The following is a 27,179-nucleotide window of genomic DNA, read 5'->3' on the forward strand; positions in this document are numbered from 1 at the left end:
AGCAGGGCTGGAATAAATAAAACAGAGCTCTAGAGGTAGGGTTGGAATATCCCAGCCAAGGCTCTGGATGTAGGGTTGGAATTGGTCAGCCAGGGCTTTCCAGGAAAAAGCTGCATTACTGCAACTTTCTGATACCCTAGCCAGCAGGTAACATTACTGAGTGCAATGTTACTCCCCCAGTAAGTATAAAACTTTCCTGGTAGGTGCCATGAAGCTCACACCTTGTCAGATGATGAAGGAACTGGCTCTGCAACAAGGAGGATCATGTCCACATGCTTCCTTCTCTCCCATGTACAATAATTGTTTCCGGGGATCTGAGTTTTAGAACATTTAGCAATTCGAATTGGGTGGGCATTTAGCAAACGGAATGCTGTGAATTTTCCAAACTAAAAGAAAGACCCCTTGGTCACTCAAATGAAAAAAAAGGAGATTGTGCCATTCCATTTCGAATGCGGTACGTACTCTAGCGTTGTAGGGTTGAGTCCCCGTCGTCAAAAAATTAAAAACAAAAAATGGCCAAAACACATCTCTAGCGCCACAAAGTCTGGGTTTCTTTCTACCCCAAGCCCCTGATAACTTATTTGTTTCCAAATAATGGATTTCATTGTTCAAAATAACCCTTCAGCTGCAGGTAATTCAGCAGCTGATGATTTATGGAGACCCCACAATACCTGTGGTCTCTGTGGCTCTCCAGGAACAGGGCTGGCCACTGCTGGGCTAGCAGTAACATGCGGTTATGTACAGGCCTTCTTTTGAGCTCTTCGGCTCTGGCAAGCTGTTCTCAAATCCGGCTTAGGGTAGCTTAACCCCTTGCGGGCATTATGCCACATCACAGAACCACCACACGATCTGGCAGTGTGGCTTGGCCTTTTCCCAAGACCTAGTGACAGGGGTGGTCCAGGTCAGGACTGCAATTCTCCTCACTGAGCTGTCAGCGGAAGCGCTCACAGTGCCGACTGGGCTGTAGCCAAATCGCCACCGAAGGACAACCTTGGGCAGCGGGAAAAGAAAACAGACGTTTACAAAGACATGAGAGTAACTGATCCGCGCCAGCCAGCAGTCGTCGGGTTATAACTGCAACCACCCTCATTAATAAAGCAAACAAAGTGCTTTTGGATTTTTTCCCCCCTGATAGCAGTCAGCCTCCCCCTCCTCATTTGAAAGACACATCCGTGGGGTCTCTGGTTTAATCTTGCTCTTTTTTATTTCCGTTGCCCTGCTCATTTTATCTAATTGAGCCCCACCACCACCACTGATTTCCTAACAATAACTACCCCATAACTGACTCCAGAACACCGTTTGATTTAAACAACAAAAAGCATATTTTCCAACATGAATCATCTGAAAAAGTGTCAAATGAGTCTCAGATGGCAGTCTAATTGATGGGAGATTACGTCTGGCAGTGGTTCTGTTGTAAAGTGTTAAATCTGATTAGCGTCGCCGGGCATGTCTGCCAGCTTTGTTCCTATTTTTTTTTTTCCACAGAACCCAGGAGTCTTCTTCCACAGAGCTAGAAAAGAAGGAAAATGAAGAAGAGGAAGAACAACAGTCATTGCTGAGCACACTTTCCTTCAAGAATCGGCCATGGAATGGCACTGACTCTCTATGCCATTACAAGACATTGCCTCCTGTAGTAAATTAATGACCAGATTGATCCTTAATTGCTTAATTATCTCAGATGCTGAACTGAAGATTAGGTGGTGCAAAGACTTGCAATGGAATCGAAAGTAACAAGGTTGGTCTCGCCTGCTCCAATTCTTCACCTCCTATGGATGAATATGAATTATAAGGGAATCGAACGTTGTTGTCTTTAGTGATGCTGCTATCATCTCTCACTTTCTCCAGAGTTAAGCATAAGTGGATTGATGAAGGACTGTGGCATCTGAAATGTGAGAAAGATAGGTTTTAGCCAGGATGATGGAAATGGCTGACTGCAGGTACAGGAGCATCATAACACATAATTTCAGAAGCCTGGTCATCAGGACTGAAGCCATCTGCTTCACTGCCTGCAGGTTTACATCACAATCCTCCCTAATCCCCTCTCAGCAATTCTGGTTTATTTTGCTCGCCATTCAAATGTCTTAGCCATTACAAGGCTTTCCATTGAACCCATCTCCCACAACCCCTACGGGCCCAGAAGCAAGGAGTAAAAACAGGAAAGAAAAGTAAAATGGACTTACAAATGAAAGGCTTTGAAGAAGAGGTACCTAATGGAAATTTGATCCTAAAGACAAAAGTAACCTTTAAAAAAGATCAGAAACTAGATCATTGGAGATGATCACCAGTGCTTGAGGGCTTTAGAATTTTATTTCCCTACTGAGCTCTTAATTGTCTGATTAGAGAAACTGCTTGTGTATTTAGATTAAAGTCAACCAAGCCTTAAGCTGCTAATATTTTGTTACAAAACCTAGAAAATCTGATGCAATGCAGCCCTTCAGACGCTGGCCTTCAAGATCAAGCACCAGGGTGTGCTCTCCTGGGTGCACAAGTGGGCAATAACAGCTGAGCCCTGAAAGTCGTGAAACAAGCGCTCCAGCTAAGGTCAACCAGCCTGAGAAAGGGGCACGTGAAAATCTACAGGGAGGGACGGGGAGATGCAAGCTCTTGGTTTCGGCAAAGGCAGGCACCGTGCCAGGCGCGCTATCTGGTTACTGGGCTCCATCCTCAGCCAGCTCCTGCTCTGCAGCTGTTCCAGATGACATCAGAAATGATGGCAGGAGAGATGATGTAAGCCTGTTGCTCGACCCTTCACAAATTCAGCAATCCTTTTTTTTTTCTGCGTGGGAAAGTTAGAAAAAACTGCCCTACCCCTTGGATTCCTCTCTCGCCATCGACTGTGCCCGACTCTCTGACTAGAAGATGAGCCGGCTAATCTAATCATTCTAATCTCTTCTCCCAGCCCTAAATCCAGGGTGTCGCTACAGTGCCACTGGAAACCGTGCACAACATTGATGAAGCTCTGCAACGTATTCTACAGGCCTCTCCCTTGTTGGTGGAAACAGGTTTAGCCCTACATTTTAGCCATAGATCCCTATTCATGCATGAGCTGCATGCCCATGCGTACACACACACACAACAGCTTTTAACGTGACCAGGAGTGCAGATACAGCGGATTCAATCTTATACATTGAAAAACGTTTTCTACATCTTCCATTTCAAACAACATTCCCTTCTCCTTGGCTGTTCAATACTGCGGGCCCTCAAGATCTTTAGTACAGTTACTGACTGTCCTCCGGTAGCAGAAAAGGAATAACAGCTGGGCTGCTCAACATGAGTGGCACTAGATCACACTGGCATGAAGGCTCAGTGCTACTGTCCCTCTGAATCCATGTGCTTTATCAAAGCAGCGTTCTGTGTTGCAGGACACTGCTTTGTCTGTTGCACCTGTGGCAAAGGTGGTCTTGTCTTACTGTTTGCTCTTTTGTAAGCAGGGTGTTCTCTTGGCTTCAGCCAATATTATAATAATAATAATAATAATTGCTTACACTTATATAGAGCTTTTCTGGACACTCCACTCAAAGCGCTTTACAGGTAATGGGGACTCCCCTCCACCACCAGTGTGCAGCCCCACCTGGATGATGCAATGGCAGCCATAGTGCGCCAGTACGCTCATCACACATCAGCTATCAGTGGGGAGGAGAAAAGAGTAATGAAGCCAATTCATAGAGTGGTATAATTCATGTCTAATTCATATACATGAGGTAAGCACTTTTGGAGTTACAACCAGAATGTTTGAAGTCAGTGAAACTGTTCTGAAGTCACTGGATTCCTGACGGTGCTCAGAAGACAATGGAACTGGGCTCTGTAGGTCATTAGCATTGACACGTGATCAGAATGAAAACAGACTGTTCTGATTTCTGTTGCCCATGTCTTTTATAGCTCAAGGCTGTACAAGGCTCAGCTCTCAAACCCACAAGAGGAGAAAGGAAGCTCAACAGTTCTAGACCAGTTTGGAACAGTGGATGCAAATGCAACAGACTATAGACCTCAACCGTTCTGTACTACACACTCTAATCTCAGAGAAATCTGCTGGCAGCGCAACAGGAAAGAAACTGTGGGCTTCAGACAGAAGACTGGTGAGGTTTTGATTTAACCTCAATGATTGCTGTTGCTCGTGCCTGCCAACAAAAACGAAAACATAAAATTATTGGAGTCCATCCTCCAGCCCATCCCGAAAATATTTAACTACTAAAATTAAAAGCTTCTCAATTCCACAGCCACGAGATTCAATCGCGAAACAATTTTATTACGATCTGAAAAACAAGGAGAAGGTATGTCTTTTGCATGCAGTTTCCAATGGATTTCAAACTGTTAGCTTGGTATACGTTTTAGAACACACCCTGTATCAAATTAAATAAAACTGAGCAGACACTGAACTTAAAGTGTGCTGTAATTACTCTGGGCTCTTTTCTACAGCTGTTTATGTTCACGTTATATGATTATCAAGAACCATGGCTGATTATGTACAGGAGTGTACAGATGTTTTAAGATAATTTGTTGCTTCCTTATTTTTGGATTTGTTCTGCCAGAAATATCATATTCCTGTAGCCGGAAGACCTGGAATGTTCTCAAAGCACGTTAGTTATCAGTTAACTCACGGTGCAATGGCTGCAGTGTGTTCAAAACAGCAAAGGAACGCTCAGTCACAAATACCAAAACGCAGGTAATATAAACAATTTTCGGGGGGGTTGCTTTATCCAATTCAGGGTCACGGGAGAGCCAGAGCCTATCCCAGCAAGCAATGGGTGCAAGAGAGGGTACACTCTGGATGGGATGCCAGACCATAGCAAGCAGACACAAACACACACACACTCATACCAGGGCCAATTTCCCAAAAGCCAATTAACCTGCCTGTATGTATCTGGGCAGTGGGAGAAAACAGGAGATTGATTATGTTCTGTGTGTTATGCAATGCTTCTACAAAAACGTTTTCTGTTTTCCCTCTCACTAAAAGAGATAATAATCTAAGACTGGCTTCTGGAAACAGCTCAATTTACCAGCTATTATGCAGTGCAGCATAGGCGAGCTCACAATTAGCACCATTAATTAATCACCTCCAGCCTGTAACAAAGGAACTTCATTGACTTTGACAAGTCACAGAGATTAACACATAGGATGTGTTTCCAGTACCTTTTAATCTCGTGGAATTCAATGCAGTTTTCTCTCATGTGCAACAGGGCTCCAGAATAATTCTCAAAAACATGAGGAATAGCGCAGATTTTATTCATGATAGTTTAGGCTTATATTTTTCATGGCAGGAGGTCATACAATACCTTCCAATAAAAATGAACAAAGCTGATGAATTATCCTTATTTAATCTAAATTCCCAAAGGACAAATCCACTTAACTCAGGTTTAAATTCAGTGATATTCCACAGTGATATACACACAGAGAAGATGTCATTTCTTTACAATGTGAAAGCACAACTAACATACTGTATCAGAAGCGCATTTGTTTCTCCTTAATTGTCTATGAGTGCAGAAAGTCTGGTCCATCGTGATTTATCAGAGACTATTACTGAGCTAATAATTTCCATCTGTGTCAGGTACCGGTACAGTATGTGGGTCGCCTTTTTTGTAATAAAAGAGTCTAGGTTTTAAAAAAGTTACAAAGACTACTACAGATCTCATTTCTCTGTAAGGTATCAAAGGTATTGACTTCATTGCTCCTTGCTGTATTTCTTGCTATATCTTCTTCCGAAACAGACAGTCAAATAGGTAACTGTTTTTCTGTGTGTGGAGAGGGGAACATTTAACAAGCCTGTTTTTTATTTCTTTTTCTTTTGGCTGAACTTGAGCTCGAGGTAGAAAATGAAATGAAAAGGATGGGGGGGGGGAGGGTGTTTGGCCTTACTGCTACGCTAAGGAAAATAAATCCACAAAAAAACAAACAAATCCTGGAGAACGAGGGCAAAACCGCCGAAAAATGCAGAAACTGACAGCTGCTCTGTGTGGCACACTCCCTCCCCAGCTTGGGGGCGGCCCGTCGAAATATTCTGGTATTTTGTTTACAGACAGATCTGTGGCTCTGGTACAGCGCGCAGACACGACACCCCACTTTCTGAAGCCCACAACTGTGGCGTCAAGATTCCAATCAGGGCTGTGTCTGCAGACGGGGGATTATTTGTGCTGGAAGGGAACCGCGGAGAGATGCTGGACTCAGCCCAGTTCAGGAGAAGGGGAGGGGCTGGGAGCATGTTTTTGGGGAGGGGAATCCCCAGCTCACACATACACACATACTCATGCCCAGGACGCAATATCATGAAACACTTAACGCTTTTGATGGAGTGGATGTTACTTGCATCCCTTGGAGTCTTGCAGATCTCAAAGTTGACTGAACGTATCTAAAAGCATGGGTGTTTCGGGTATCCTACGATCATGACTATAAACATGTTCGTCAGTATTATAAACCCACCGCCACAGAAACAGAGTGAAGAAATGCTTCAAGGTCAATCGTGGATATTGGAAGATCATAGCTCACTTGAGAGAGGGGATTTGTTTAAACGACTTTCAGAAACATCTACCCAAAGAGTTGCAATCTATTCCAGTCAGGGGAAATATTCCACAAGTGCAAATGAAAGTGTTTTGTCCTCTCCCTGCATGCTAAGGTACAGAGATGTTTTGATCTGTTCATGCTTGCGTGCAATCGGGGTTTTTTTTTTTAAAAAAAGAATAAAAAAACTCAAAGTGGTTGTCTTCTGCTTTCACAAAGCGGGTTATAAGTTTAGTTTCTACCTAGGCAGAATTTGAAAGTACAGTAACACTCCCCCCCCCGTCCATTTTCGAACTGCTTTATCCACTACAGGGTTGCAAGACAGCCAGAGCCTATGCTGGCAAGCCATGGGCTCAAGACAGGAAACTTCCTGGATGGGGACATCAGCCCAGGGCACACACAGATACACACACACTCACACCCACACCAAGGCCACTGTTTCCTAAAGCCAGTTTACCTACCAGCTTGTCTTTGGACTGTGGGAGGACAACAGTAGTCGGAGGAAACCCATACCAGCATGGAAAGAAGATACAAACTCCACACAGACAGCACCCCAGGACTTGAACCCAGGGCCCCAGCACTGGCACCCAAATGCAGTAACAAAAGGACGAGAAAAGCAACAAGTGGTGAAGACCACTGGCAGGTTAGATGCCAACTGACTGTATAAGAGGATTAAAAAGCAAACCGTCAGGCCACAAGATAGTTGAGCAAGACGGATTCCCTTGCCTGCTTGCTATGTGACTTTTCACCGATGACATCGTGCTCCAGCTATGAGTTACATCATGAAAAGATATAAGCGGGGGGGAAGGACAAAATAAAACACAATTTAAGAAGGGGTCGGTTGTAGTGACATTCAAAATCCCGATTTCACGCATGTGGGTGACCTAATCTTTTAGGTGTGTGAGAAAATGTGTGTCAGAGGGCTCTTGGAAGCGGGCTCTTTAATTCCCATGCAGTGAAAACGGCACCCAGGCCCTCTTACCATCTGTGCTCCTGTTACCGTCGGCGCACCAGGGCCACTTCAAGGGCCGCGGTTTCCCCCCGTCAACGGGAGCCGGGACAGCTGGGAACATGCCAGCAGGTCTCAAAAGTGAGAATAACGGCAGGGTCTGCGGCCTGAGGCATGACGTAATGTTGTGAGGGGCGCAGATAGCCCCACCCTTACTCATTAGGAAAGGGAAAACTCTTGGTGACAAGGCCTGCGAATCCACAACTCAAAGCACATTGAGTCTCCCTTCTCATTACTTTAGACCTAAGCTCCCGTAACTCTAAAACCTAAATGCCCAGAGTCACTTGTAAGGAAAGCTACCTCTGTGACTGTCACATCTGCGCTATTCCACCCTCTGTGCCTCAGGCTCAGCTTTCTTTATGCTCCTTTTTAGCATTGTTTTTTTTTCATTTAAAAAGTGTCTTTCATGCACAAAGATCAAAGTACTTTAAATGGGAAATTAGCAGTAATAGAAAAGAGGTCAAATAGGTATAATACAAAAGATAATTAAAAAAAACAGTTAAAAATCAAAGCAAGAATGCCCTATAACAAAATATTAGAATGGTCATTCCACTAAAGCTCAAAACCTAATGGTTAAAGCAGAGTTCTTTGATATTTTCCAGAGCAAAATTGTACGAGGAAGGTTGTTTCCTATATGTTTTAATACGTCTTTCTGAAGGACACTGTCTAAAATAAGAATAATTGAAACGGTTCTAAAACGGCTCACAACTGAACTGCTGAAGGTGGATTTTTAAGCAGAGGTTAAAAAGGGGCTCTTCCTCGGCCCAAACGTGATCAAGCACAGTCCCGCTCTTTCCTTTCAGAAATTCCAGACATTTTCCTCCAGTGCCACTCAAGTCCAAGGGTCACTCTGGCAGCAAAAGAAATACAAGCATCACCAGCTGCACGCCATCCAGTCTTCCAACCACAGCTGGTGAGCGGCACAGCCCGAATTCAAACCAGCAGTCCGTAAGACCAAGAGCCCAGCGCTCCAATAGGGGGATTAGTCTTCCAACCAATTAAAAACTATGTGGGAGTGCTGAAAAATTCACAGATGCTTTTTTTTCTAGCCTTTATTGGAAGTAGGTGTTTGGATGGGGTCATGTATAGAGATGTATGGACACTCCTGAAGGATTCTGAATGTATTTTTTCACAGATACGTCCTTTGCATGCTTAGAAAGCGTAATTATAACGGTTGCTCAGAAAAGGTCTTTTTTTTTTAAATTTAATCCTTTATTTATTTAATCCATTGGTGATCCGGATGAGTCAAACGCAGCATCTAGACACGGTGATTAAAATTAAAAATCAAAATGAGCAATTTAAAATGTATATAACATGGCCGGACAGAAAAATTAATCTGAGGCTCTGCCATAAAGATTATTATTGATTCAATTATTTTGAAATGCTTTTGCTCAAAGCAACTTACAATCATTTGTATTCTTTCACATGAATTTGGGTACCAATCGATGAGGTTGGACTTCTGGGATCAATCACAGCAAAGCACCTTGCTAAGAGCTACAGCAGCAGTATCCTCACCTGAAATATGAACTCACGACCCTCCAGAGCGGAACATGGAAACATTTATCACTACCCAAAACTGCTGGTAGAATCTTATTAACAACAAATTGGAGCAGTGTGAAACTGCAATTGGTATCTTACTGGGAAATGTGGGACTGTGTTGGACTCACTGCAGAAATGCTTTATCCTCATAATAAAGTAAAATGCTTTTCCCCGTTTTTTTTATTATTACAATTTAGTCATTTGGTCCCCAAGTCATTAATTCTCTATGTAAAACACTGCCGCCATCCCACATATCACTAACTAAGCCTCTTAGCAATCGCTTTGCTCTGCGTTGCATGGTGTCGCATTTTGTGCGTGTGTTTTTTTTTAAAAAGACAGCATGGAAAGGGCCATGCCTGTCAGGAAAAGAAAATGTATAAAATTGAAAAAAAATTGGATTCCCCCGCCTTTCCAAAACAATCTCCAGTCTCTGCCGCCGAAATAATCTGCCGTGCTTGTGCTCAGGAAGTTCTGAAACATCAGAGTAGCGCTGCGGCCAAGCCACTTCAAAAGCACCGGCCAGCCATTTCTTAAAACAACCACTTGAGCTCTCCAAGAGAAAGTCAGGGAGCCAGCATTCAGTGGGCTGCTTGCTTATTCTCCTGCTATTGTAAACCTATGCATTAGAAGAAGAAAAAATTAATCGAGGAATATATTTCCTCTTCAGTAGTCTGGGATCCTTCAGTCACATTAACCTTCTGCTAACATTGCAGCCTTTGCTTAATGAAACCTTTACCGCCGTCCAACCAACGAGAGGAAACCAAAAATTAAACAGACCACCTAAAGACAAAACTGGGAGAGTCTCAAATCCACAAATATGAAGATTTCCACTAATAAAGCTGTCAAAGTGGACCCAAAGAAGGGCCTTCATTTTTAAAGAGGCAGGGAGAGGTTAGGCACCACATCCTTCTGTTTTGGTGAACACTCATGCCGCGTTGCCTTGCGGTCATCCCTGGAAACCGCTGTGGCGATCAGGAATGTTCTGTGGCTGAGAGACTCCATCAGTCACATCAGTCCCGACAAAAGGAAACGCAGGGTACTCTGAAACACAGAGTTTTTGTCAGAATCACCTTCTTAATCGGCTACAGAACTGGAGTGTCAAGAAAGAACCGGGAAAGCGTCCAACATGGATGTCAGTATCCGTTGCTTGCGGGAGCACACTGCCGAGGCCACAATTTTTGGCGGAGGATTTTTGGTAGTCACGGCAACTGTGAACATACAGCACAGGGCCCTGAACTCTTGCAAAACACTTGCTGACTCAGCTCTTTTGTTTCTCTCTCAACAAAGCAGTACATATCAGTTAATTGCCCATATACGCAGTCAATCAATAATAATACTAAAAACTTTATTTTATATAGCGCCTTTAATGGTGGCTTGTCAAAGCACTTTACAGAACAACAACAATAAAACATATACAAGATAGCCACAATGAGAATACACAATGAGAAATTTAGAGAAGGTGACTCTCTGGTATCCTTGGGGAGAGAGTTCAAGAGCTTTGGGGCATAACAGGAGAAAGCACTGTCACCTATAGACGGGCTTGGGGGACAGATAGGAGAACAGAATTAGAAGAACGAAGGTTGAGAGGTGAGGAGTAGGGTAGTAGTAGCTCAGGCAGGTACTGAGGTGCCAAGCCATGCAGAGCCTTATAAGTGAGCATGAGGATTTTGAGGCCGACACAAAACCTGACAGGAAGCCAGTGCAGGGAGTGATGTGATCACTTGCACTAGACCTGGTCATAATTCTAGCTGCCAAATTTTGGACCTTCTGGAGTTTGTTCAGTGTGGATTTAGAAACCCCAGTGAGTAGAGCGTTACAGTAGCCAATTCGGGAGAAGACAAATGTGTTGAGCAACTTTGCAGCAACAGCAAATATTATAGTATCACCATCAAGAGATACAAGTTTAATTGCACCTCCAGAACAAGAATTAGCTAGAAATCACAGTAGTAAAATTCACTGACCAAAGATGAGAGAAAATGATGACTCAGACTTTTAAAAAAAACCACATCAATTCATATCTGGTCTTTTCCATTAGCTCTGTAATGAAGTCTTACCTAACCACAGGCCTACAGGTGAATTCTCATTTGCAAACAATTAACTAACTCTTCTTTCTAAGATAAATCACTGCAGTCGCTGTCTCCTTCTTGCATCTGCCCTACAATGCCTACAGCAAGAAACAGAAGTAATTAACTGTACACACTAAGGAACAAGCAATGTCATAAAACTCTAAATACTGCTTGCATTAAAGAAATTAAACAAACACAACACAATACATCACAAGGCGCTTTTAACTACTTCTCCAAACTGAATATCAAAAAAGCATTCGCACAATTGTATGGTTTAATTTTTTAAAACAATATTTATACAGGGAGAAGATAATCAGTGAAATGAAAAGCCTAATATCAAATTAACTTCCTCCCACATAACGACAAATAAACAGAGACTGTGCTTCCAAACCACAGAGAATTTGTAAATAAGTTGATTTGTTTGGTTGTTCAGAATGGTATAGCAGAAAGTGTAGACTATGGAGAGCAAAGCAAGTTATGAACAATTCATTAATGTTTGTCGCTATCTTTATAAGTTAATTGGAAGATTGGTGGTTGGATTCATTTGTTATTTACACGTCAGATAACCATTATTATTGTGGTGTGCCACAAGACTATTGTGGATTCATTGGTTCGTGAATTCCATGAGTTTCCAGTTTGCGTTTTCGTATTAAAATGACGTGCTCTGGCCACAATAGCAGGAACTATCACTGAATAAAATGTTGAACCCCAGCACGTAGAATGAGCTCGCTGAACAGGAAATTCACATACGTCCCTGTAGAACAGCCACACAAGTTTGTGTCAATAGACTTGTCCTTTTCTTCCAGAGGGACACTAGCAGCTAGGACTGTGACACTGACATGGGTCTCTCCATCTACCAAAAGGATTGTGATCAGGGCATTGTTCTGGCAAGGGAAGGTGATGGGAATGCATCTCAAACTATATATTGCCTGTCACTGACATAGGCTATTCACCCGATGGGTTTCTTAACAATGTGTGCAGGGCAGGTATATAAAATATTACTTTCTTGTGATGTGACTATCATGAATATCATGATCATGTTTGAATGACTATATTTTGTCAGGTTTAAGCACAGAAATGTGCCTTTGGGTGTGTAAATAGGCCGTAAACAGCTTAGGCCATAAATACATATCAAAGCCTTCAAACTAGAGGAGGTCATTGGGCCCATCTAGCCCATTTGGTAGTTATTATTTAAGTGATCTTATCCAGCCAATGCACAAAAGAAGTCAGATTAAGGCTTCCACAATGTAATTTCTGTTACTGGTCTCAGATTGTTAGGCCTGGATTCATAAGCAAGCCCCTGTTGTTGATCTTATTTTGGGTAATTGCTTCTCTGAGTGAGCACGTTAACGTTAATCGTGTTAGAAGCAAATTTTCTCCTGCGGTTACTGGAGACCTTCCGCAAAATGTAGTTTCTCATTTTACATTCAGCTGACAAAAAAAAAAAAGATTTTAAGGGCCGAGGCTGCTAACATGGGACAGAAGACAGAAGACGGAAATAAGGGGCATTATCAGTGTTCTCGTCATTATACTGGGGCATTAGGACCCACATTGACCACAGGATGAGCGCCCCCTAATGGCCCCACTAACACCACTTCAAGCAGCAACCTTGGAGCAGCAACCTCCCAGGAGGTCTTCCATCCAGGTACTGACCAGGCTCACACCTGCTGAGCTCCAGTGGGTTGATTATGCAATGCAGAAGGTGTGACTTCTCTTTCCTATCACATGATCTCACATGACAATGAATGCAGAGTGGGACTGTGACCCTCAAGCACCACTTCCAAGATCAGTGTTCAATTGGCACCCAACAAAACCAGTATATTAACAAAAGTGTTAAAACAACCTGTCATTTCTATCTACCAAATACTGGTCTCCCATCTTCTCATTACCTCAGTCCAGGAATGAGCATTATATTCTTGACAGATAGTTCAAGGTGTCCTTGAATACATCTGTTAGAATTTCACACCAAGATAAACAAGTCAAATCAACATTCTCACTCTCTTTTGCTTGCAAGAGCTGCAGACAACAGCCTCCGAATGTGTTCAGACCCCGATGAACTGCAAGTGAAAGATGATTTAGCATGATTTGATAAGCACGAGGAGGTGCTTCCTGGAGCTTTTAATCACTTACTCGCTGGTAAATCACTCACTTAAACTACATCCACAATGAATGTTATACTTGATTAACTTTTTGGCCACTGGGGCTGATAAAGCTTTTGTATTTTATCAAGCCTCAGCTTCACGACTGCTTTTCACTAAAATATCTATTTCATTTGTTAGTCCTTCGGGTCTAATTAGAGTAGGATTCCAGGACTAGAGGATGCAAACCAACCCTAAACAGAACAGATTCAATTTGAAGAAAATGAACCCTGGTTAAAAGCCCCTATCCAGACTGCCAGGCAGAAACAATAAAATAAATGGTGCCGTTCTCAATTTGCTCTTCAAATTGGCCCTTCACACAACTTAATCCATTTACTGATGTGGTCTACTAAAGCAGACAGCATATATCACCTTTATGCTGAACATTTTTCCCCGTCTGTCCACTTAAGGTAGAACAAGTCCTTTAACACTTCCACTGTGCCACTTTAGAGGTGTCAATTTTCAGCTCCATAGTAGTGTCCAGTTGAGTCAAACTCTCACGGACCTTCAAGTATCAAGGATCCCTGAACCGATCTGGCTAGTGGACCTGATTCCAACCTATTTCATTTCATAGGGCCCATGAGTTTATATTAATGCAAATCGAAAACGAAAATAACAAATCACTGTCTCTCCCATTCTCCAAAAACCAAAACGCTCCAGGTGTCATTGGAGACAGTAAAATGGATTACTGACTGAAATAATTTAATTCCTACACCGGTAATCTTAAATTAGAAGTTTCCCCAAAGATCCCCAGGGTCTCAGTTTGTTCTACCTCTCCTGTGCTAAATCTTAGGAAGAAAAGAAAGACCACCCTAATCGCCTGTCTTCCACCTGCACTTTCCAAAGTCTAATGTCTCAATCCAGTGGTTTGCAAGCATGGTGGGGAGTGGTTAGTGTCACGCTCTTAAACCCCTCCCCTTAAGATCGCTCCTGTCCTTCCTTCAGTTTTCTACTGATCCCCTGCACCTGCCTCCGGTTCCTGCCCCCTGTCCTGTAAAAGCCAGGCGTTCCTGCCAATCTGGCTCAGCGTTGGAAGATGGACCCCCGGAAGCCCGCCTATCCGCAAATCCAGGAGCGACTCGACGGCACAGGCTTCATCACAGCATCCTGACTTTCTGAGTCCGGGATTAGGGAGCGTCTGGTCCCGTGACCCCCCCTTTATTCCCCCGTCCCCCTGCCGGATCCCGCTCCGGCTTTTAACTTTGTTCGTCTTCGTCAGGATGGACCACCCGGTCTTGGACTATCGCCGCTCATGGATTTGCCTCGGACTCCTTTGGACTGTTTGCCTCGGCCACACCTCCCCCGAACACCAGCACACCCTGGACACACCCCCTGTTTTCCTTCCAGCCCCTTTGCATGCTTTTTTCCCCATGTTTTCCTCACTCCTCCCCGGATTTTGCTGTCTGCATCGGGCCCTGAAAGAACGCTCCGTCACAGTTGGGGTAACCAGCAAAAAATGTCATTCTGGCACACATACAAATACGCAGTTTAAAGGAGTGAGTCAGCTGGGTGATTCACTCTGCAGTGTGAACACATGCATGCTCTCATCCCAGAGCTTGTGGAAAGGGAACAATTGTCCTTTAATCAACAGAAATCTCTCGCCAAAGCTCGAGGACATATGCTTTTGAGTGCTGTGATTATGATCGCCAGCACTCGGGGTCATCGTCATCCCCGATGATCACAGAAGGAGGTTCTCAGGAACTACTGCGGCCCCTCAGAATGAGCATATTACCTTCACACTCATCAAAGCCGAAGGCAGAGCTTCTCGTACCCGGCTTGATCACCCCCTTACAAGTGCAGCTTTGCACACCTGATATTTGGTTTTCAATCTTGAACTGCCCCTGGGCCTGGCAAATTAACCGCTAACATGTTTAGAACAAACAAAAAGATGTGTAGTCTATCAGTGACTACAAAATAAATGATCTGATACTGCTGGGAAAAATGATTGGACTACTTTGAAGACAGAGACACTTACCATTTACCTAATCCGTTGACCAGCATGCAGTGTCAAATATTGAGCTTCCTTTTATCTAAGATTCTTTCCAGTTCCTATTGCCTTTTTCTTCCTGAGAAAACTCTTCCCCAAGAACAACAGTGAAGCACTACATCGAAAACAGGAAGTGCAGGAGGCTGTGAGAGTCTGGAACAAACTACCCAGCCATGTTGTTGAAGCTGTTACTCGGGCTGTTTTGAAGAAACAGTTGGATGAGATCCTTGGATCAATTAGCTACTAAAAATCGAATGGGGTAATGAGGAATGAAAGGTCTCCTCTAATCTGTAAACATTCACGAATATTCAAAAAAATCATATGGCATGATTGTACAGTACTCTGTACAAACAACAGTTCTGGTTTACCACTTCCTTACACACTTTGAACACCAGGGTCAATTGGAAACAGCTTGACATAAATACATAAATACATTTACATAAATAATAAATCTAGGGATGTATTCTTTTGGCCACCCCATCATTTTCATCTATGGTCAACTCTTAATGTATAAACGTTACTTAAAGTATCTCCTCTACCAAACAAATAGTCTGGGAGACAGAGCGTCATATTCCAGAGTTTTCCTTGTGCAATTTTTAAAGATAACGATGACAGTTATCAACACTAATTTTGGAGTTTTACAAAAATGAGTCACGGGGGACCATCATTCATCAGTTATTTTTAATCACCTATTTTTTCCTGTACTCTCCTTGTGTATTCATGGGATTTATATACAAATACTTTAGCACAGATGCACATTGGTCTTACTTCCCACCTATGCAATGTGTTTTTTATTCTTTTACCGCACCAGTTCAGACAACTGAGAGCAATCTACCACCTGTTCCCATGGTGATGAATTAAATCCTGTTCCATTCCTTGCTGGAGCTACAGACAAACGTTGCATCACTTGATACAGTTCCCAATGGTCCCGAGATACAGTAGAATATACTGTGGGTTTGGATTTTTAATTATTGTTTGAGTTTCTACGGGAAACGTAAGAGGAAACGATTATGTTTCGTGATTGAGGAATGTAGATATGGTGTGCAAGATTCACGTTACAGCTCAAGTTGCACACCTTCTTCCACAATTTATTTTCTATAAATCAGTGCTTGTAATTGGAATGGCACTGTGAAGAAATGATAATTAGGGCTCTTTATCGGAGGGTGGCGAGATCAAATCCTGGTTTAACTACTGTTACCGGTTCCACCTCCAGAATAACTGAACCCTCTTGTTTCCAGAAAACTGTGCATAAATGAAAACAAATACTTGAGGTACAGTAGGTATTTAACCTAAAACTATTATCATGGCATTTAGAAAAATCAGAGTGAATTTTAACCAGGAACAATAAGCTCTGGACATCACCCTTACCTTTGATTTTAAGTTTTGAGAATGTCAGGCCTAACACAGACAGAGTTACAAGGAAGTAGGCCTACAAAGGACTGCCTGCTACAAAACCTGTTACTATGAATCCATGGCAACAGAGTTACAGCTCATATCATGCGATTTGAAAAGCAACAGTGAACTTTAAAACACTGGCTCCAGCAGTAACATTGAACAGCAATCAAGAAAGGAACTTCTGTCACACTGTGGTGTTTTTCAGCTTCTGAAAGGACACATGAATGAATGTTTGATGTTTGATCTAAAAGTGGGTTTCAAACTTGAATTCACACTGTATCGTTGTGTTTTATCTCCTTTTAAATTCTGTGACATTAAACGTTGCTGCTTCTTTTTGCTGGTAAATAGTCTGTCATTAAGCTGCGTTGGTATCATAAACAGGAACTTAAACAATAAACCAATTCTTTGCCAATGTCCACAGGTTTGTGGTCTCTTGCAAAACTCTTCATACTAAAGTTTGATCCGTGGGGATCAAAAATATTTGGTGTTCCATATTGCACATACGTTGTTAAAATAAAAAGTATAATTTCCACATGCTTAATAACCTTTAGAAACATTACTCATAGCAACATAAACCAAGCTCTGCTCATTGCATTGTAGAAGTTGTTAGCATCATATCTGTCCAATTTCACCAGGTGCCCAACACCTGTAGTTCCAGTTTATCTACAAAGCTAATCTATCAGTTGCTATTGTATTCATTAATAACCTTTTCATAATAAATAAAGTCTGGTGTAAATGAATATAAATCATGAGAAGTGTAGATATCAGCTCAGTAAAATCAAGTTAGCTGCAACTGATACGGTGCAAACTGACTGACTGCCTATGGAATCCGTTCACCCTGATGAGACAGCAAGCACTATTAAAACCGTAGCATATCAACTGTGCTCTCCAGTAATTGGGATTTTACTTGCAGTGGCATGTGTTCTGTGCTAGTCTTCCATATTGTTTTCCTCTCCTGGCAACACTGCGAGAACCCCAGGGAAACGAAAAGCTCCTGAAAAGGTTTTGCAGAGCCAATCTTGGACAACTGCTCAGGGGATGATAGAATAAGAGTACCTGTGGGTGAACTGGGGAAGGATGATATGAGAGAAAAATCTCAAGTGGGTACAAAGATCAGTAAAGGGCAGCCTAAGTCTTTGTCATAGCCCAGGCTTTGTCAGTTCTGAGCTTGGTCACTAGCCAGCTGCAATAAAGATTCCCAAAAAGCTCACAATTTACAACTAAAGTTCCAGGGACTAACTTGCCAAAGTGGAAATATCTCATGGTAATATTTCAGGATGTTCAAAGATTGTGATAACAGTGTAGGAAAGCTGTAGTAAAGACCAAATGGAAGAAAATGAGTGACTGGCTGACTTACTTTTTCTGCTGAGCTTCTTTTCTGTCTGCCGATCCCAGGCTCTGCAATTAAAGGAAACAACAGGAGCGTTAGTGCACTGTGTTTTAAAACACTACTAACCCCCGTCCTGCCCTTCACTGAGAGTGAGCGTGACTCAAACTTCACTGTCAGCAGGACACTCAATGAATTTGGCGACGCGGCTCTGGACTTTACCTGGGTTGTGATGAAAACATTTGCATGCTTGTCTGTGCTCAGTCTTGCTGTTGCACTAAAACTTATGCCCCCCTTTACTTTCGCCACAGACCAGGAACAAACAACAACAGACAATCCTTGCAACTGATGTAAGGTAAGCAAATTCATCAGTCTGAGCAGTGTGCTGATCAAACACAAGAAGGGTCACAGTTAAAGTCCTTTGACTAAGACTAAGGGAAACATTTAAATGCATTCTGTTTCATCCTTCAACAGAGGCATAAAACTGATGTTCTGCATCTCTGTAGAAAAAATTGGTTTCAAACCTTTACACTGAGACACTCCAGAACACATTATGATTCAACAGAAGGGTACTCATTTTCATTAGACCAGTAGAGTGCCCATTCTCTATCTACTGCTGTTGGACTCACCACAATGGTCCTGCGAATTCATACGATCTTAACACTTCCAGATAGACACCTCTCTGACACATAACCACATTCAAAGTAATTTGCTAAATGACTGTTTCTTACAAAAAAAACACACCGCTATGTCGTTCAAATAAGGTTTCATTCGTAACAAAAATGCAGAAAAACAAAAGCACAAATTTCAGCCCCTGATGGACAAAATCAGTAGGTTATGAGAGGGCAGTTTGTAAATCAGAGGGACATGTAATACATCATGCTGATTTCCTTAAAATGCATACCGTCTGGTGCATTGTTAGGGGATCTCAATGTATAGCACCTTCACAGATGGAATTTACCTGGAACTATCCAGGAATGGGAAGTATATTATGATCAGACTTCATTAAGAAATGCCACAAGTGGGAGAGGTCTCATCAGAGCTGCCATATTGAAGGAAAGCAAATATCACTTTATATCTCACCCCACTTAATGACAACTGGATGAGAGGAATGGGAAGGGTCTTTGAAGTAAAACAAGGTGAAAGGCCTCACTTCTGAGCACACGCAGTGAATGTCAGAGATACATATTAATGTAAAATCTAAAGGAAGAGAAAAGACCAGAGAAGACCCAACCTGAGTGACAGGTTTTCAAGAGGAAAAGCAGTGCTCCGTGCCCACTGCTCCTCAGTGTGTGGGGACTTGCTCAGCACAAGCTAGTACACTGATGCTGTCTGGTGCAAAGCTGAGCTGGAAGTGACAGAGCTTTGCAGAAAGCTCAAGTTAGCCCTGCTTAATGCATGTCATGGCTATGTGCTCAGAGCACAGGGCAGCACTTTCACAGAGCATCAGTACACTGCATTCATAGCAGCAGGCTGAGCTACGGCCTAAATTAATATTCAAAAGACTTTCGTCCCATGCAAAACTCTCACCTTATAATGTTAGACAAATATTCTCAATTTTCCAGAGGCCATTCCACCCACCATTTACAGTTTGAGTGCTTATTTTATTCTCTGCCTTCATTCCACACAGTGTTCTAATGCACCAATTACGGAAAACGTCTAAGTCAGTGGCTGTACATAAAGAGGCACCAATCACAATGATACCTCTTCTGTTAATTAGTGTCACATTTTTCAAGCCATTGCACATTTTCTTCAAGCCCATGTTGTTCTGTTCTGCTCAGATACTGTTTAATATCTCTTCATTCTGTGATTTCACCAGGGGAAGAATCCCTTGATTTTCACCATTTGTGAAGAATCCTTTGAAAGGGAAGTTGGAAGAGGAAACATTTCAGTGTTGCACTGCTCTCGATCAACAGCACTATCAAAATGGGCTTCAAAGACTCGAAAAAAAACCCATACAGCACTATGGGTAAAGAAAAATAAAGCCAATTGGCAGATACCTAGAACCCATGGAACTAACAAAATAACAGGAAAATGAGCATTACATGTGCGTAAGGATGAAACAAGCCCATGAATATAGGGAACAGCGCACTTAATGTGCACGTTATTTTGCCTGGCTGAAGAAATGACAGCACTGGCTGAAGATCAGAGCTGTCACAACACCCCTCACTAACAAGGAATGAACCAGGGAGACAGCTGCAAGGGTGAAGCTGGGATGCAGAGAGGGAGGGTAGGAAACACCATTTATGAAATATTAGACACCACCACTTAAATGAAATTCCTACACAAATATGAAAGTCTACACCTAGTATCAGCATTTGGTATGTAAAAAGCATATCTTTAAGTCCTTAAAGAAATAAATATAGCCTTAGGCCCTAGAGCCTTGGCAATTTATTTGAAAAAAAATGTTGTTATATGAATGTTGCATTATAAATTCAGGAAATCAGCAAGAACAATAAGCTTTGACACAAAACAGAAGTTTGAAAATCAACCATGAAGAGCCTTACTTCAGCAGAGTTTAGAGGTTCATCTCCTCTTGCTGCTTTTCATGAAAATAATTTTCTAGCATCTGCGCAACCGTTAAAGGAGGAGATGTGCAACTCGCGTACGATGCCACAGATGTGGTAACTCTGCTCCAGGTCCCGGAAAGATTTCTTTGCCAGGTCTTCACTGGAGCATTCTCTGTGGATTGTGTAGCTAATTCATCCGTAGGTAGTTGATGGCAAAGCTTGTTGTTTCTTTTCTGTGTTTCTCATCTCCCAAACATGAAAGGACGACATAACTCTCTCTACAGTCTTTCTCATAAAGTTCATTTCTATATTTCAAGTCAGACGACAAGCTGTCTTGATTTAAGGTTCTTCCTAAGACAGTATTGGCAGATGTTATACCTCATCACTACCAGTGGGGTACCTCATGCACATATTTATATGGCATACTCTACAGCAAACTGAGCGTGCCCACCTGACGTTATCAATTTCTGATGGATCAATCTTTTTACAGGTGACCCTTTAATCACCAATTTCTAAATATGTAAACAAATCGGCACTTAAGTAACGCAAAGTAATTCCTTCTTCTGAGTTAATGGGAATGTCTTGGCTACACTGGTCAGGAAATGACATTCACGACAACCTAGAAAACCTGAAAAATTTGCAGCACCTATGTGACACATACAGTTATAGAAACAACAGCTTAAATTCGAGAGCCATCTGTAGTGAGAATACACTTATACTCTGAGGTGCCATAATTACTAGAGCGCCTTTGGAATCTGTATTAGGATCATTACTCATTCTTTTTTGATCAACGATCCAAGTAAACCAATCATTTCAGTAAACTAGACAATGTTGTAGGTTGTAGATCAGAAGTTCTCAATGGGTCCAAAGGCAGGAGAAAGAGTTTTTTATAAACAGCTAATTTGTACAAAACACCAAAAGTTTCCGACTACAATGCAACATTTTTTTAAAGAATTTATAAATAGAAACGTAAGGCTAGCCGCCTAATTGAGCATCTCCCAATATGTGGTGTTTTGTACACTTTTGATGATCAAAAATAAGCACTGCAACAGACTTGAGGTTGAAAGTGCCTTGAGTTTTGCTCTTTCTTCCCCAGAGCTGAGAATTTCAAAACTTCCGGCAAATGTGCAGCTCACTCTGATAATGTTTGAGGCAAACTCTTACATGACATAAACCGCAGTTCAGATATGAATTTGGATTATACTACCTTCAATCTGCTTCACCGTTTTCAAAGTGAAAAATATTTTTCATTGATGTAGAATTTAGTTCACAAAATTAAATCATTTTTTTTAAATAAATCAAATTAAAAAAGTGGTTTTGTGTAAAAGGGGGGATTTATGTGTTACTCATTGTACAGTACAGTAGGTAATACCAGAAACACTTGGCAGAAAGACAGGTGCAGAGTTTTAAGAAGCCAGCTATAAATAACACAGGTGTTTTTAAATATCTGTCATAGACAAATCATTTTCCTTTTTTTTTTACACAATGAGGGGAACCAACAACAAGCTCACAGAATGCTGAAATACAGTATATAGTTAAAAGAATGGAATTTAAATAGATGCCATTTTAAAATTGGACCAGGCAACATAAACATTCGCTGAGAAAACCGTTAATATGTGTCACCATATGAAGAAAAAAAGATATTGCTGCTCAGGAAGCCTTTCACAGAAGAGTAACCAGACTCATGTTCTAGCTGATAGGAACACTCTACTTGAAAAGAGAAGACGACAAGAGGATTTGATTCAAGTATTGAAAATCATTAACGACACTGACAAAGTCTACCTAACTGATCTCTTCAGAAACAATGATGAAACACGACCCAGAGGGCACAAATGCAGCCTACAGGGAAAAGCACTTAAAACTGAGAGCAGGTTTCTTTCTTACAGGAAGGGGGAAGGGGAGTCTAAAACAAGCTACACACCCATGTCGATTTCTTCTAAGAAATGGCCGGATATGATTCTCAGGTCAATAAGCTACTAGCAAACCAAAACCCACTAGATGGCCACATGAATGGACCCCTCTCGCTGGTAACCTTTATTACATTATAATTTTCCCTCCAAAACCAGAATTGACAACCTCTGGCGCAGCTCTTCCAATTCAGAAGTTGATCCAAAGCTAAGCAGGCTGTGAACAAATTGCCTATATTGCCCGATTCAAACAAGCTGTGGCTCAATAGCATGAATGAGAGCTGTGAAGAAAAATTGGGCATATAAGATAAGATCACTTCATCAGCCATATACAATTTCGTGCATTAGGAATTAGTCTTTTTGCATACCCCAACTTGCTCTCCGTGAGACACACAGACACACAGACAGAGAGAAGCTTGGGGTCAGAGCGCAGGGTCAGTCATTTATACGGCGCCCCTGGAGCAGTTGGGGTTAAGGGCCTTGCTCAGGGGCCCAATGGAGTTGGATTCCTCTGCCGGCCGCGGGGCACGAACCGGCAACCTTCCGGCGCAGTTCCTTAGCCACAGAACCACCACGCCGCGTACATGTAGGAGGGTTTCCATTACAGATGTTAAATGCTAAAAGTAAGTAACTCTGCTTTGAAGCTTCCTTTCCTTAACTTTGAAGCTTCCTTCTTAATACAGTAGTTTGACACTTTTGGTACCTACTATCTGCCCTATTGAGAGGAGAAAAGATGGAGAGACCGCAACAGAGACAACAGAGTTTAGGGCTTAACAACCTCTAAAGTAGACCCTACGGTACGCTCAAAATTGTGCTGATACAGTACTTCAGGTGCTGTAGAGGGGAGCATATAGATGCACACTAACTCTTCAGTGCCACTCCAGGTGCTGTAGCCAGTATAAGGGTCACTAACTACAACAAAAACAGGATTCTCCCTCAATATAATATTCACACGTGCTCAGGGTCTTCTTTTTCTAAAGTGGTATTCTGAGGCAACCACTTTTTGCAATATCATTAAATAAGCCTTGAAAAGCAAATTATTCATCAAGAGAATCAAGGTTTCAGAACTCTGAAATTCTTTCAATGACTCAAATGACTGCAACGCTGGCAGGTGCCCAGGTCCCCAACCTGTGGGAGGGCACTGGCAGCTGGAAATAGGATGGAACCATTCTGAAGAGCTTTGCATCCTGGTCTGTCCCCAGCAGGGGCATAGAAATCACCTCCAGAGGGTCTGACCTTTCTCCTCCTGTGTTGTTGCAGCTGAGGGTTCAATTTTCAGCCTCTATTTAAAGCCTTTTCAACATTCAGGCTACAGTTGTTTTATTCATGCTATCGATTTCTACACCTGATTTTGTTTTTCATTTCCGATTCATTCAAGCATGAAAATATTTGTCTCGGCAAAGAGGTCCAAATGCCTTTTCCTTCCCTGCTGGAATTAGACATGTAGAAAAAATGAAATGTCAAACACTTTTGTTGGCTTGTGACATTGGAGGATATACCTGGTGTAAGCGAAATCGAAATTAAGGCACACATCTTTTTGTTGTACTCGTAAGCCCTGAGTCACCCACAAGCGCAACTGTCTGTGAAAATGTCTGGAAGACAAATACGCAAATGTGTTACACTCATTCAGATAAGTAAGGTGAATGGTTAAAAAAAGATATATCAATAAAAGTATATTATAATTTAATAGAGGAAGCAAAGATGTCTCAACCTTTTAGAAGTAATTTCTTGCTCTTCAGAATCTAAAATACAGTATAGTTCCAGACATTGAAAGAGTGAGGTCAATATTCTTTTTCAAACTGCCGTTGCAGTTAAGTTATATACTGTAAATTTCCAGTCTTGGAAAATATCACTTTCTAGGCACTATAATTTTGCAAATATAACCTTAGGGATCCCTATAAGATGAAATTCCATTTCGAGAGCAAGCATCTGTGAATTTATTGGCACATTTTATTGACATGGGATGCTTTAAGAGTATCCAAAAAGACTGACTGTTGGGGTGTCGCTTTTGGAATCCCAAAAGGTATGCTTGGGAGGTAAAATCAGTCCTTTCTGGATATCAGCCATTACCACATCACATCGCACAATGTTTATGGTACTTTCACCAACCGTGCCAATTGTAAACTATGGAAATACTCGCCTTTGATATACTTTCCCACAATTCAAATCCTGGTTTTCCACACCTCAGCATCAGCAGTTCTTTACTATGGTTTTACTATGCTACAATACATTTACTGTGCTGTTTCCACAGTATACCACAGTAAACCCTAATAAGGGCCAACAGCGTACATCAAGATAGAAGAGGATCATATTATATAGGAGCATATTGATGCACACTCACTCTGCAGTGCAAACTCCGGGTCCAGGGCTATAGACGTGGGGTAGAAAAAGTGAAAGGGTGAAAAGAAATGGAGAAAGAGCCTACTGCAACTTGTTTCAAGTAGTAAGAGTTCAGAGACCGGAACGAGAGAGGGATAAAAGAGTGCAGGGGGACAACGCGTCCCGACGACAGATGAACGGCTGGAGTTGAACAGCACTGAACTGACTTCAGGTTCACGTTTAAGACTGGAACAGGTTTGCACTTCTAAGGAACAGGGTAATCTCGCACAGTAAAACACAGGGAGAACAGCAGCCGGACCACATTAAAGACCCACGCGAGCCCGAAAACCCGGTTGGAGAGGCGGAATTCTGTTGATCCTAACAGGAGCCCGAATTCAAGCCATACATTATTATATATTAGCAAGCCCCGATATTAAAAAGAGAACACATCGCCCCTTCGCCGAGCTTCACCTTAATCTGTGCTACCCTCCTGCAGCCTTCCACATACCTTCAGTCTCTCTCCCCACTGCAAACTCTCCCAGGAGCGCACCTGCCAGGCATTCCCCCGACTCTTCCGAAAGAAATCCCCTTCACAAGTCGTCTCCCCCCTTAGGCAGAGCCACCGGGTCTTCCTTTCCCCTTCTGCCCTCTGTTCTTTGATCCAGACCCAGGTAACTTTGGCCCGATCATCCTGTAGTCACCTGTTAAAGATTTGTTTTGCCTCCTTCTGCGGCCAGGCTGGCAAGCTCGCAGGGCTTCTGAGCGTGCTCAGACGGTAGCTGCCTTTGCAGAGTTGTTGTACTTTAATTGTGGTTGCCAGGCGATAAGCTCCTCTAACTCTAGACACTGGAGGGGAAGGATAGGGAGCTGGAGGGGGGGGTTGAATGCTAATTAGTGTCACACTACCCTGTTGAGTCAAGATAGGTCTCTTTGATTTTGGGGAGGGGGTGGGTGGGGGGGACAGGAATGGGGACGGAGAAAGTCTGCTTTTTGATAGAAGGGGGCTTCAAAAATTCCAGTGGCAAAAAGATGTCTGCTTTGTCATGTGTTTTTTTTTTAAATGTTGAGTTTCCTACCTCGCCAACCATTTGCCTACGCAGGGCTACAGAATTTTGGACAGAGATAAATTTGCTTTCGCGTGTGCGGGAGTGTCAATTGCAGTGCAAGACTGGGGAAAAAAAAGTTAACTGGAAACGTCATAACAATGAAATAATCACGATAATGATAAATTAACATAAAATTATGATAATGAAATATCACAATTTGATTTTTCCCAACTGAAAGGGGCCTGTGGAAGCTGTTCTAAACATTTTAATGTATTCACAAGAAGATTTCTCCTTACAAACAGACAGGTAGACTGGTGTCAAAGACTTAGGGCCTCTGAGGTCCTAATACACATGGATGTTAAAGGGCGACATTTGCTGTTTTAACTGCTAGGATTATTCTGCTAGTCTTATTTATCATTCTTACGGCCCTTATCAAATACAGTGTGTACAGTCTCGATTGATAAGAAATCAAACAAGCTGGTGTGGACAATGAAAATGGCAGGTCTTTTTGGTGCTGTGTTAGATCGCAGCTGCCCGACCGACAACGTGTGACTGACAATGACATGCTGCATGAGGAAACACATGGAATCAGACCGCTAAGCTGCTTCAATCGAGCCTTAGGCCGCAGCCCTGCGTGGAAAACTCCGGAAACCACCATGCACCAATCTTTTCTGTCCCGTACTACGTCCCAGTATTTGTTTCCAATTCGAATTCGCAGAGCAGCGGCAGAAAAGATTTGCCTATTGTACAAAAACAAAAAAGTCTTGGGGGCAGTTTAAGTCGTATCCAGAGTAATGAAAACAACTCGGCAAATGTGAACCTGAAAATGAGACTTTGTTCTTTTGACTCCATGGGTGGCGGGCACACGTAGTGGATCTCTGGGGCATCTTTAAGCAAGGTGGAGACATGGCCAAGGCTTGTTAACAGGGTCAAAGCACCATCAAACACTTTGCACTACAGAGACCAGCGCCTCAGTGATACTGCTCTCACAGGAAGTGTAATATGTCGGCAACCGCACAACGAAACTGGCAGCTATACAAAGCTAGCACTGAAAGGACAATCCAGGGACGGATGTTACAGAAACCATTATTTGTGTGGCATTTTGCAAGGAATATTCAGCATACAGACACTGTTATGTAGCAGCCTCTGAGTCCATCTGATTTTTCATTCCAGCTCAAGGTCTGAATTAGTAAATTGATCTCATTAGCCGCTCGTTTAGACAGCTTTGCTCCCCCCCAGTTGATTTCAATGACACGCCACAGTCAAGATGCAGCAGCTGCGATGCTTTTTTCAAGCCTAAAAGGGAGTTTAACATGTTCAATTAATCAAATGAACCGGCTGATTAAATAAGCGAGGGCTCAGGGGTTGGACGAAAACCAGAAGAGGAGCAGCAGCCCCTCTGTGGGAAATGGTTCTGGTAGAAACCTACTGCGGAAGATGTGTA

The 27,179-nt window shown here is 42.4% G+C and overlaps 1 protein-coding gene across 4 annotated transcripts in view; it reads right to left on the bottom strand.

Annotated features, from left to right (window-relative positions):
* ankfn1b (ankyrin repeat and fibronectin type III domain containing 1b) overlaps positions 1-27,179 on the bottom strand; it is a 247,474-nt gene that overhangs the window by 68,728 nt on the left and 151,567 nt on the right. For 3 of the 4 annotated variants that reach the window (XM_069180849.1, XM_069180847.1, XM_069180848.1), the window contains one exon: positions 17,984-18,024. In XM_069180849.1, coding sequence (XP_069036950.1) covers positions 17,984-18,024 — 41 coding nt within the window. Of the gene's footprint in view, positions 1-17,983; positions 18,025-25,197; positions 25,386-27,179 lie in introns of those variants that run through there. The other variant, XM_069180850.1, reaches the window with a different exon arrangement.

Source organism: Lepisosteus oculatus, chromosome 19 (genome assembly GCF_040954835.1).
Source record: "Lepisosteus oculatus isolate fLepOcu1 chromosome 19, fLepOcu1.hap2, whole genome shotgun sequence".
NCBI lineage: Eukaryota > Metazoa > Chordata > Actinopteri > Semionotiformes > Lepisosteidae > Lepisosteus > Lepisosteus oculatus.